The sequence below is a fragment of the Ictidomys tridecemlineatus genome, chromosome 12 (assembly GCF_052094955.1).
Source record: "Ictidomys tridecemlineatus isolate mIctTri1 chromosome 12, mIctTri1.hap1, whole genome shotgun sequence".
NCBI lineage: Eukaryota > Metazoa > Chordata > Mammalia > Rodentia > Sciuridae > Ictidomys > Ictidomys tridecemlineatus.
Window position 1 is genome coordinate 78,143,770 of NC_135488.1, and position 12,041 is coordinate 78,155,810.

At 33.5% G+C, this 12,041-nt stretch overlaps 1 protein-coding gene across 6 annotated transcripts in view; it reads left to right on the forward strand.

The window, feature by feature from the left end:
- Psme4 (proteasome activator subunit 4) overlaps window positions 1-12,041 on the forward strand; it is a 98,382-nt gene that overhangs the window by 20,347 nt on the left and 65,994 nt on the right. For 2 of the 6 annotated variants that reach the window (XR_013428986.1, XM_078029175.1), the window contains exons 4-7: window positions 6,047-6,127; window positions 7,142-7,207; window positions 9,272-9,316; window positions 11,454-11,603. Coding sequence is in view for 5 of the 6 variants with exons in the window: in XM_078029175.1 (XP_077885301.1) it covers window positions 6,047-6,127; window positions 7,142-7,207; window positions 9,272-9,316; window positions 11,454-11,603 (342 nt within the window). In the remaining variant the exon portion in view is untranslated. The remainder of the gene's footprint in view (window positions 1-6,046; window positions 6,128-7,141; window positions 7,208-9,271; window positions 9,317-11,453; window positions 11,604-12,041) is intronic. The other 4 variants (XM_078029176.1, XM_078029177.1, XM_078029178.1 and 1 more) reach the window with 4 other exon arrangements.

The following is a 12,041-nucleotide window of genomic DNA, read 5'->3' on the forward strand; positions in this document are numbered from 1 at the left end:
CATGTGCCACCATGCCCAGCATCTTTTTTCTCTTGTCTTTAAATATGTATTCCTGTAGTTTATTTCTCAGTCTTAGACATGTAGCCTCATTATTTCCTGTAGTCTCCTTAGTTAATTTCATTTAAACCAGGATGAACCCCCAGTTCCTTACCATAGACTTTTTAAAAAATGACTGCAGATGGTAGATTATAAAAGATTTTCAGTTCATGGACAAGTGGTGAAAAATGAAATGATATAAATAGAAAGGGTTAAAAAATGACTATAGGTGATCCTGAACTTTGGCCCTAGCTGGATTTTGGACAGTGGTCTCAAGAAGAGTGATCAGAATCATTTATTTTCTGAAGGTTTTATATGTTAAAACAAGGAAACTTTATTGCAACCATAAAGGTAATAAAACTCATCATGAAACTGATACAAGGTGTAAAATATGCTTTTATAAATTTTGCTATGCAAACTCAAAATTTAATATAAAAGCATTATAAAGATTGGTTTTGAGGGGCTGGGGTTAATAAGTCAGTGGTAGAGTGCTTGCCTAGCATGTGTGAGGCATTGGGTTTGATTCTTAGCACCACATATAAATAAATAAAATAAAATTAGGTCCATAAACAACAAAAATTTTTAAAAATTCCTTTTGAATACTCTTTCCCTCAAGGAGGATGGCATGAATTGGCTTGATTAAGCCTTCTTTAAATATGAGTTCAAAGAATTTATGATTGGCATACTACTTCATGGATTTCAGGGACCTTAGCACTGTATTCAAATCAGTTATCTTTCTGAAACTTTTCTGGCTTATTTTTTTTTGACTGCCTCTGAAAGTCATTAGTGAGAGGTAAGGGCATTCAGTTGGTTTGATGCTTTCTTGTCCTTCAGTATGTCCTGTTCTTAAAACATCCCATGCAAGCATTATCCTTTTGTCTTGCCTCTTCTTATAAGAGGCAGCTTCTTCTTACAAGGTTCTGGGTGAGCACTAATAAATATCTGGCTTTCTTCTTCAATAGTCCCAACTGTTTTGCCACAACATTTTCTGTTAGTGCCTGTTGGTTGGTACTTTTCATTTTCTAACCCTGAAATTTTGATGTCTTGCTTATGGTGTCTGAAGCATCAAATTGTCCTTGCTCTTATGGAAACCTTTCTGCTTTAAAATTTCACCACAAACACACACACACACACACACACACACACACACACACTCTCTCTCTCTCTCTCTCTCTCTCTCTCTCTCTCTCTCTCTCTCTCTCTCTCTCCCCCTCCCCCCCTCCTCCCTTTCCTCCCTCCCTCCCTCCCTCCCTCCTTCCCTCCCTCCCTCCCTTCCTTTGTATTGGAATTTGAACCCAGCAGTTTGCTCTGCCTCTGACTTACATCCCTGGCCCTTTTTATTTTTTATTTTGATATGGTTTTGCTAGTTGCCCAAGCTGACCTGGAACTTGTGATCTTCCTGCCTCAGCCTCCAAAGATATGGGTCATCATATCTGGCTGCTCTTAGCATTGTATTTTTTGGTACTTGGGATTGAAACCAGAGATGCTTAACCACTGAACCACAACCTCAGCCTTTTTTTTTTTTTTTTGAGATAAGGTCTCATCAAGTTGCTTTTAAAGCCTTTCTAAGTTGCTGAGGTTGGCCTTGAATTTTCATCCTCCTGCCTTAGCCTCCTGAATTGCTGGGATTACAGATGCTTATCACTGCGCCTGGTGCTCTTAGTATTCTTAGTATTTTAAAGAAACACTGTGGTTCTGCTGAAATCTTTAATTGATTTAAATAAGTAACTCAACTCTGATTGATTCACCACTCCATTGTTGTATATTTTTAATTATTTAAAATAAAATTTATAAATGATATAATTTTTAATAGCTATTTCCTTTCATTATCTAGAACTGTCTAGAATTATTTGTCATATGCTTAAGTACTCATTACCTGAAGAATACCATTTTATGTCTCTATTAATTATTTTCTCTTGTATTTTTTGGTACTAGAGAGTGAATCTAGGGTCCTTTAATCACTGAACCACATCCTTAGCCCTTGGGAGTGTAGTAGTGTAGTTCAGTATAGGTTGTGTGGTTATTAGCACTTACCAGGGCATGGATTTAGTCCCCAGCACCTAATAATAATAATATCACTACTATTATTATTTTAACCTACCTATGCTCATTATGTCTATTCAGTGGCAAATATTATTATTTTTATTATTAAACCTAAAAAGAGAAATAATAGGAAAGTAGTTCATTATAAAACATTTATGTCTCATCATGCACATGCATATTGTGTCATTACCTAAAAAGACACAATATAGTATTCATATTTTGCATCTACTTAATCTGAATATGTTTGGATATTTTTCTAAAATGCTTTCTAGACAAGTGCTCTAACACAGACCCCAACCCTCACCCCTACCCCCACACCATGGTACTGGGAATTGAACCTGGGACAACCTAAGGCCTCATCCAAAATACTAGCCAAGTGTTTTACCACTGAACTACACCTTCATTCCCTTCCCCACACTCCCAAGTACATTCTACATGTGGTTTAGGGACTCAACTAATTTTTGTTACCTTTTATCTTGGATTCAAATAATCAAAAATTTCTGCCTCATTCTTCAGTCCTTATTATTGGTTTCAGTACTCTTTGCCTTATCTTACTTTTAATTTGTAAGACCCAGACCTTCTCATTTCCAATCCAGTAGTCTTTTCTTTGTATCAGTGCTTCTTCGCATTTTCACTAACACCCTCTTCATGTCCCTAAGATATTAACTAAAGAGGTCCTGGAATGAGATATTTCTTGGAAGTTTCATGTATTCTCTTAAATGTTCATATCTGCAGTAGGTTTATTAGGTAATGTTTTTATAAGCAAACATTTCTCTGTATATCTATGACTAAAATTGATGTTCTAGGAAGATGAGCTATATTGTTCCAGTGGTGTGAAGTATTTCACACAGGGCTGTGTACCTTCACTATATAGAGTATATGTTATGAAGTACAGCATCATTGCTTGAGTCTTTTCTTTGAAGTGATAAGTTGTTCAAGTTTAAAGGGTTCAGAAAGAATACTGGTAATCTCCCAGAAACTCAGAAGCTGAGACAGGAGGATTCAAGTTCAAAGCTAGCCTTTGCAAAAGCAAGGTGCTAAGCAATGCAGTGAAAATCTGACTCTAAATAAAATACAAAAATGGGCATGCCCCTGAGTTCAATCCACAATACCTGCCCCCCAATTAAAAAAAAAATTATTGGGAATCTGAAACTACTTTTAAGAGGACTTGGTGAGAAGCTGCACTATAAGAAAAAATTAGAAATTTAGTGTCTCTGTATATAAGTTTAAAAATAGGCTAAGCATTGTGTGCACATCTGTAATCCCAGTGACTTGGGAGGTGGAAACAGAAGGATCAAAGTCCAAGCTAGCCTGGGCAAAATAGTGAGAACCTGTCTCCACACACAAAAAAAGAATATGGTACTTAAAAACATTTTGCAAGATTGTGATTTTCTGTAATTATTTTCTCTAATTTTCTTTAGTCCTTTTACTGTTATACTTTTGTTTTATTTTGAAAGTAACACCTTTATTTCTATTCAGATTAATCTGTATATAATTATAAAAATTCAGTTTGAAAGATTTTCACAGTGTTTTGGTACTTGGTCTTTCTTTATCACACTTGCCTTGAATTGAGGATTCCAGTAGTCTTTGAAGAAGTGGGAAGCCATACAGTGACACTTTCTTTCTCACTCCTCCAAGCAATCCTTTGTTCTCTGAATTTCTAATAATTTTTTATTTGCGTTTCTGCTTAACGTTCTGTTTCATGCATTAATACAGCAGTGCTTTAAATTTACAATCACTGGATAAAATTACTCTTTACAGACATTTTGTTTCCAAAACCCCTTAGCTTAAAAAGAGCCACTTACATGGCATGCTTATTTGTACTGGTATTTTTGTTTTGAGTATTTTCATCTTAGATGTATTCTGACACATTTTACAACAGTTTTGTCAGCTGACTGCATGTTTTCATACTATTTTTAGAATACTATTTTTATAATCTAACTGAAAGATTGCTTCATTTGTTAATTATTTGTCTTTCAAATCTAAAAGGCGTATCTTTTATGTGTTTGTCTTTTCTGAAATGACTGCTTAGCGTGCCATGCATTTGGAACAAAGGTTAACTTCTTTTTCTCTGCTCTTCTCCTTTTCCCTTCCCTTCTTTTCTTCTCCCAGGCTCTTTTTCTCTCCCTTCTATTTTTTTTTCTCTCTGTCTCAAGGGCAAAAGACCTTTTTCTTCACTCATCTATTTTTGCTTCTTACTGGAGAAAGAAGTCATCAGGGTTTTTAATTTGATAGAAAAAGCAGAATTGGAAAGGAGATAAGTAACTATGAACTTGACACTAGCAATATAACAAATGATTATTGTTTACATCATAAAAAATAAAAGCACAAATTGAAAGTTAGAAATATAGGAAGCACACACATTGTGTAGAGTATTGCTGCTAACAAAATGTATGGGAATTATACTTAGATCAATTTTTACAAATGGGTGCAGGTAACTCTTGTTGTTTTAAATATTATTATTTTGGTAGGATATTGCATATTGATATTTTAAATATTATTATTATTTTGGTAGGATATTGAATATTGATAGGGTCACTTTGTCACTGAACTATATTCCCAGCCCTTTTTATATTTTATTTAGAGACAGGATCTCCCTGAGTTGCTTAGGGCCTTAGCCTCCTGAATCTTTGGGATTATGAGCATGTATCCAGCAGTAAATATTGATTATTAATATGGTATTTGCAATGTTTGGGGATTTTTTTTTTAAAATGGTAGTTGTAGGGATTGAACCCAGGGCCCCACATGTACCAGGCAGTTACTCTTATCACTGAGCTAATTCCCCAGTCCCTGCAGTGATTTTTTAAAAAAAATATTTATTTATTATTTTAGTTTTCGGTGGACACAACATCTTTATTTTTTATGTGGTGCTGAGGATCGAATCCAGTGCCCTGCGCATGACAGGCGAGCGCGCTACCGCTTGAGCCACATCCCCAGCCCACCCTGCAGTGATTTTTTTAATACATTGTTTGAGAAACATTCTGTTTACTTAAAAAGAAGTTTTTTTTTTTTTTTTTTGCAGTATTAGGGATTAAACCTATTTCCACGCAAATGCTAGGCATGTGCTTTATAACTAAGTTGTATTCTGAGCCCTTTTTATTTTTATTTTTACATTTTTGAGAGAGAGTATTCCTCAGTTGGCTAGGCTGACTTCAAACTTTTGATCCTCTTGCTTCTGTCTCCAAAGTAGTTGGAATTAGAGAAGTGGAACACCATGCCTAACTGTATAAATGATTTTTTTAATGATTTTTAATATGATATGTTGTGTCTGTGGTACAGTGATGTTTTTTAAATAACTGTTTCTTTCTTATGGTTTTTAGAATTAAACTTAGTAGGCAAATGCTCTACAATTGAGTTATGTATCTAACCCTAAAAAAACTTATTTTAGGGAGAAAAAAGAATAAAAAACTTAGTAATTATTAGTTGTTATAATCAGGTTTATCATCACTTAGAGTAGTTATAAATGGTCTTTTTACAAATGGTAAGGATTACTATAGTTTTCTGCGTTTGCCATAGAGAGGTACTTTTCTCTAATTTTAATGAAAAAACAGTGCTCGCTTCATCAATGATAAAGATGTTATTTGTAACTTTGTTTATGGTGTAATTACCTTGACTTTAATTTTGTATGAAACGACTACTTGGTCATTTAACTGAGTAATATAAGATTTTGAAAGATTGGGTAGATGGAAAATATTTAACTGATTTGTGGCAGGTTTTGTTTATATTTAGAGAAAGTAAAACTGACTCCAACTCCTATGTGCTTGCATAAAAAGAAAGAATACTGTATAGGCAATTCCAATTAAATTATGAGGAGATTAAGGCAGAGAAATGCAGAATGCTGTTGATATAGTTTCCCATTCATTTATGAAAAAGTAAACATTATTCTGAAATCCTTTTTTTAATGTGTGGTACTAAGAATTGAACCCAGGGTTTAATTCCCAGTCCTTTTTAAATTTTTTTTTTTGAGACAGAGGGTCTCTAAGTTGCTGAGGCTGGCCTGGAATTTGCAGTCCTCCTGTCTCAACTTCCCAAGTCGCTGGGATCACAGGTGTGTACCACCACATCTGGCCTGAGGTCAAATTTTAGTTTAAACAAAGCTGCAAGTATTTCTGGCTATGAGCAGTTCAGTTTATTCTCCTATTATTTACTATACATTTCTTTGGTTTAGAGGTGAATATTGTCATGATAGTTAAATAAAACCATGGAGATGAGACTCAAAACTCAAATTTATATAAAATTCACTACATCAATAACTGGAGGCTAAGGTGATTGATTGTCTTCACGTTTCTTTGCTACATAGTTAGCATTTATTAGTGTGTCATAAGGAATGTCATCGTAAGGAGAAATTGCAATCCAGAGAGAATGAACTCAAGTCAATGGTCGAAACTGGAATAAGAACTCATTTTCTGCCCCAATAATACAGTAGCATTTGAAGAATTTCCCATTTTGATGTGATTTCCTAAATCATTAATTAATAGCCACTCAGAGGTGATAGAATCAATGTAAAAACAAAATGAGCACAAAATTTCAATTCTTAAAGACATCGAGAATGCAGTTTATTTTAGCTAAATATGAAGCAGTAATTGTTAACATTTATTGTGTTTAATTCTGGGTCACTTAATAACTGACTTATATATTATCTTATTAAATTTTTGTAAAAGTTCTATGAGAGGTAGGTATTGTTGCTCATTGATGGAAAAACTGTGCTATAATATTGTACTACTAGGAAGTAGAAGAATTTGTATTCATATTCAGATCTGTCTAACGTAAGCCCAAACTGTGAACCATTATATGATATTCTTTTCAACTTAACATGCCATTTCTAGGAGAAATTGGAGTATGAGAAAATCCATCCAAAGCTTAGTCACTCTGTAGATCCCTTTTGATTAAAAAAAGAGTGTTCTGAATTGTTATCACTTTAGTATTATAAATACTAAATCACTTTAGTATTATAAATTTCCAACAATTACAAAGTATGTAGTGATTATTCACTCCCTCTAAAACTTAATGAAATATAGTCTAGTAGCATCTAGCCTTAACCTTTTATTTTATTTTTAAACAGAAACATTGTTCCCTTCATCTTGAGAGATTACAAGAATCACAAAAGGTCACTATACAGATATCACAGGTTAGAGAGATTGTACCCTTTTCTGGATAAAGAGCATAAATCCAATGGTACAGGCCTTATGTATAAGAAGGGGTTGAAATCAGCCTTATTTAGGTGAATTAAATCACATTCCCACCAACCCTAGTCCTCATAATAAGTGAAGTGACGATACCAAGTGTTAATTAACTAGCGAAAACTTGTAGCTGTGCAGCCTTTTATGACTTGCTTTCTAGAATCAGTTTTGACATTAAGTCAAAATTCGTTGGTGTAGGAAGTTACTTAGAAGCAACAGGTTTTTGGGGTTACACTGTCTCAAACCAGTTGTCACAGAAGGAGTGTTAAAAAAATGTTAGTGGGAACACAAACATTAGGAAGTGGTAGAATTGTGTATCTTCAGCTTAATTCTCTGGAAAGATAGTTTATCATTTTAGAATTATTTTTTCAAAATCTGCATTTAAATTGGCCTATTATTTAGTTTGGAACTATAGATGGCTCTTCAAACCTTGCCTGTTTATTCTAAAATTTGTTCCTAAATTGTTCTTCAGTCTAAACTAAAAGAAGACCCAAGATCTGTGCTATTTGTTGTCTTGATAGAAAATATTTATTGAATATTGTAAATAAATGGATAAGCATAAATGTGTATAAATATATGAATAGACAGTCTTGTTATAAGCACCTTGGAAACGTTTAAGTAAAAATCAGAGCCGTGGTCTTCAGGGAGCTTTTAAGTTCAGTTGAGAGAAGTTTGCCCATTTTTTAACCTGGCAAACTTAGATTTTTTTCTAAACTGTGTTTCTGACTTGCTTAGATTTTTTTTTTTTCTTGTTGTTTTATTATTTGTTTTTGCTTTGTTTTCCCTGCAAGAAAGTAGAGATCCTAGCTCTCTGTTGATCAGAAAAAGTGCTTCATGATGGCTTTCTGGTCATGTGGCTCTCTTTAATTTAGAAGTCAACTCATGATTATCTCCTGGTTTCCTCTTCATTTAATTTTTCCGAGTAGTTTTAAAATTAAAATGATTCTTATTGCTCCCAAATAAAGAGATTATAGTTTTCTGTATTGGTAGTATAATATTGGTTATGCATGCTGAGTCTGTTATTCCTTGGAACTAGTTTCTTTGTAGTTTAGTTCTTTAGCTTTCAGAGAAGTTAAACTTTTGGACTAGGGAATTCAAAGAAGGTTAATGAGACTGTTAGGTGGAAACACTGCCTGAACATTACCCTTTTCCTCCATATATATACATATTTTTTTTTGTTTGTTTGAGATTTGAGAACTTTATTTTTACTCATACCTACCATCCTATAAGCAATCACATTTATTTTAAAATTTCAGTTCAAAATTACCTACTGTCCCTGTTTGGCTTGTTTGCAATGTGACTTCTTTTGACTATATTTCTAGCTAATATTTAAAATTTTCCACTCTGGTCATGTATTTAAATTAGTATACATTGACCTTTTCATTAAAACAGAAATGTTCATTTTAAGTTTATATGCTAATTTGTTTTGATATTCCCTTGAGGTTATGAAATGTTGAAAAATAAGTTCCAGCTTTTCATTTTACTCATCTAACTTTGCTAGTAGCTGGTCAAAGAGATGGCTGCTGTTTTTGATAATTGTTGCTGGCAATAAAGTGCCTTGGAGGATTATAGAACTCTTATTAACTGATTACAAAATTTATTTCTGGCAGTTGCTCATAGAAGCTTACCAGATTTGGTATGTCTGCTGTTTGTATTTTGATGTACATGCAGCATAATAAAAATTGAAGTTTCAAGTCACTGAGCACACTTCATGTGTTGATAAGTATGATCATTGCTCCCTATTTTGTAAAGATTGAAAATAATTTGGCCTTTTTCCAGTGTAATGTTTTCTTTGTAGCAGAGAAGGAGCAAAATGAGGGCAGAGGAAATAGTAGATTAGGAGTTTAGGTAGTTAATCCTTGCAGTTCTATTGTAAGAAAGAGAAGGGTTAGTTATTACATGTAAACAAATAATAGCTGAATATATGAACATGTCTTAGAAATTGCTTAATACTATTAATGTTCTTTAAAATAGCCCAATCTAATTTATCAAATGGCTTTTTCCTCCTCCAGTTCTGTAGAAAATGTTCTCAAAACACTCGTGAAAAGCTGCCGACCGTAAGTAGCTTCTCAATTTATAAAGCCTCTTGTGTCTGTGGGCCTTCCCCCAACTTTAGTATGTTTTGAAGAGAAAATTAAAGGTATAAATAGTTTCCAACTTTGTGATGTTAGTCACCTAATGTAGCATATCATTCCCAGCTCTTGAACTGAATTTTTCATGTTTTATTTATAAATTTAGAAAATTTTAAGTTACCCGTTATAAAGAATACTGTAATTTATATATAGCTATCTTTATTTGAAAGGTTTTCCTAAAGTATCATTTGTTATTCAGATCAGAATATTTTCTAAAATGAGCACTGTAGATATTACATTAAAATGTTGTGACAAGAATGTAGTCTAATTTTTTCCTAACTATGTTCTGTTTCAGAATATTTAATTCTGAATTCTTACATTCTTATGATAAATGTCCTATATTATGATTAAAAAATGAATATGGATAGAATTTAAGTCAAATCCAATTTTAGGTATTTGATCTATATTCTTGTTTTCTTCTGATGGTGGTGCTAGGGATGGAACCTAGTACTTCATTCATCTGAGCATACAGTCTACCACTGAGCCACATCCCCAGTCCTGAACTATATTTTTCTTATCCAGCCATTCTAAGGCTTTTTTTCTTGCTATAGATACAGTGGTAGTGCAGATATTTATCACTGACCTGTTATACTACTTAGTCTTGCGCAGATGTATTTTCAGCGAATGTAATGTCTCCCTCATAAGAGGCTTAAGATCTAACCTAAGTCACAAGCCCCCAATGAGCAGTGACATTTTTTAGGCAGTTACCATATTAGCCTACATTTCCTCACTGAAACTTAACTATTACCAAGGTACATACTTGTTCTTGGGTAATTTATAGAACTCCCAGTTTTTTTATTTTGGATTATTAGATTTATATATGAAATTCTTGAAGGTGAAACATAGTGTTTATTTTTTGTTTTGTTTTAACCCATTACACAGGACCTGGCACATAATGCTTGGTGAACTCAACAGAAATATTACTAGAAATGTAATTCACATAAAAGATTGAAGTATGATTCACATTAACACAGGTTTAGGAAAATATAGCAGGATTCATAGTATGTTGGGTAAGCCAAAAATATAAGTAGATCTGCAGGATTTTCCCAATTTCCTTGGGTAGAATTCATATTTCTCAGACATTATTTCTTTTTTTAAACCTCTTAAGTTGAATGGGCAACCATATATGTGTCATCTTTAGCCATTTACCTTAATATTGTACGTATATGCACACTTGAGAGTTTAATTTTGTTACATATCTACCCCAGGGATGCTTCTGGCCATGTCACATAATTGCAGAATATTAGAATCTTTAGTACCAGATTCTTAGTCCAGTCTTCTGGTACACAGAAGGATTTAGCAGTTCCATGAGGGTAAAAAGTGTCCAGAGATTCATCCAAAGGGGTCAAAAGTCCGGATGTGGTAGCCCACACATGTAGTAATATCGGTGACTCAGGAGGCTGAGGCAGGAGGATCAGAAGTTAGAGGCTAGCTTCAGCAACTTAGTGGAACCCTGTCTCAAAATAAGATAAAAGGCTAAAGATGTAGCTCAGAGGTAAAGCATCCCTTTGTTCAATTTCCAGTATCAAACAAATAAACAAGAATAACAAAGGATCCCAGAGATCTCTAGACTGATTCCAATTTTACTCACTTACTGATTTCCATTTCTTATGTAGAATGGGCTCATATAAGACATTTTTAAAATTACTAGTACATAGGACAAAGAAAAAAAAAAAAAACAACCATGCTTAATTTTGTGGGTGATTGAAGGGTTTTTAATCTAATTTTGCCAACTTCACAGAAGTTTTTTAAAGATTTTTTGACAAAAGAGAATTTACTTTATCCCAGGTGTATTAGGATATATATATATATATATATATATATATATATATTATTTTTTGTAAAAATGTGTGTTTTTGTGGGCTATCTTGACATTTGTGGTATGTGATATACTTTATAAAATCCACAACCCTCCTTTTTGTGGTGCTAGAGATTGAACCCAGGTGCTCTACATCTGAGCTAAACATCTCATCTCTTCCTTCCCGTTTTTGGTCAGTCATGAATTGATGTTGTAGAGTTTTTAGCCAATGATCAGACACATGAAAACTTTCTTTTTTATTAGGTATTTTCCAGCAGATGCAACAGCAGAAATGCTAGAGGAATGGCGGCCTTTAATGTGTCCTTTTGATGTAACGATGCAAAAGGCCATCACTTATTTTGAAATATTTCTTCCTACCTCCCTCCCTCCAGAACTTCATCATAAAGGTTTTAAGTAAGTATATACGTATATTAACAAATTCAGTAACATAGCAGGAAATACACATATGAACAACCTAGTAAAGCAGTAAGTTTAAATTTGCAAACTCATCCATTATGTTTATTATACTTGAAGTGTGTGAAGGCTAAAACAGTTGAACAGAAGATCGTAAATAAAGAGAAAATAAGGTTGTGTGACAAGCCAAATAAGAACGAGGGCTTTAGGAAATTAGGAAAGAAAGGAAAAGAGAATAGTAAGAACAAATAGTAACCGGAAGACATTAATGGACAAAGTCAGGGGAGAGAAAGAAAATTGGAAACAGCTATTAGGAGTTGACAGTAATAATTTAACAGTACAACAGATGTGTTAATAGATGAGATCACATTTTATAGCATAAATTAGGAAGGGAATATTCAGACAAGAAATATTCCATTATTTTGTTAAGTTTGTAAC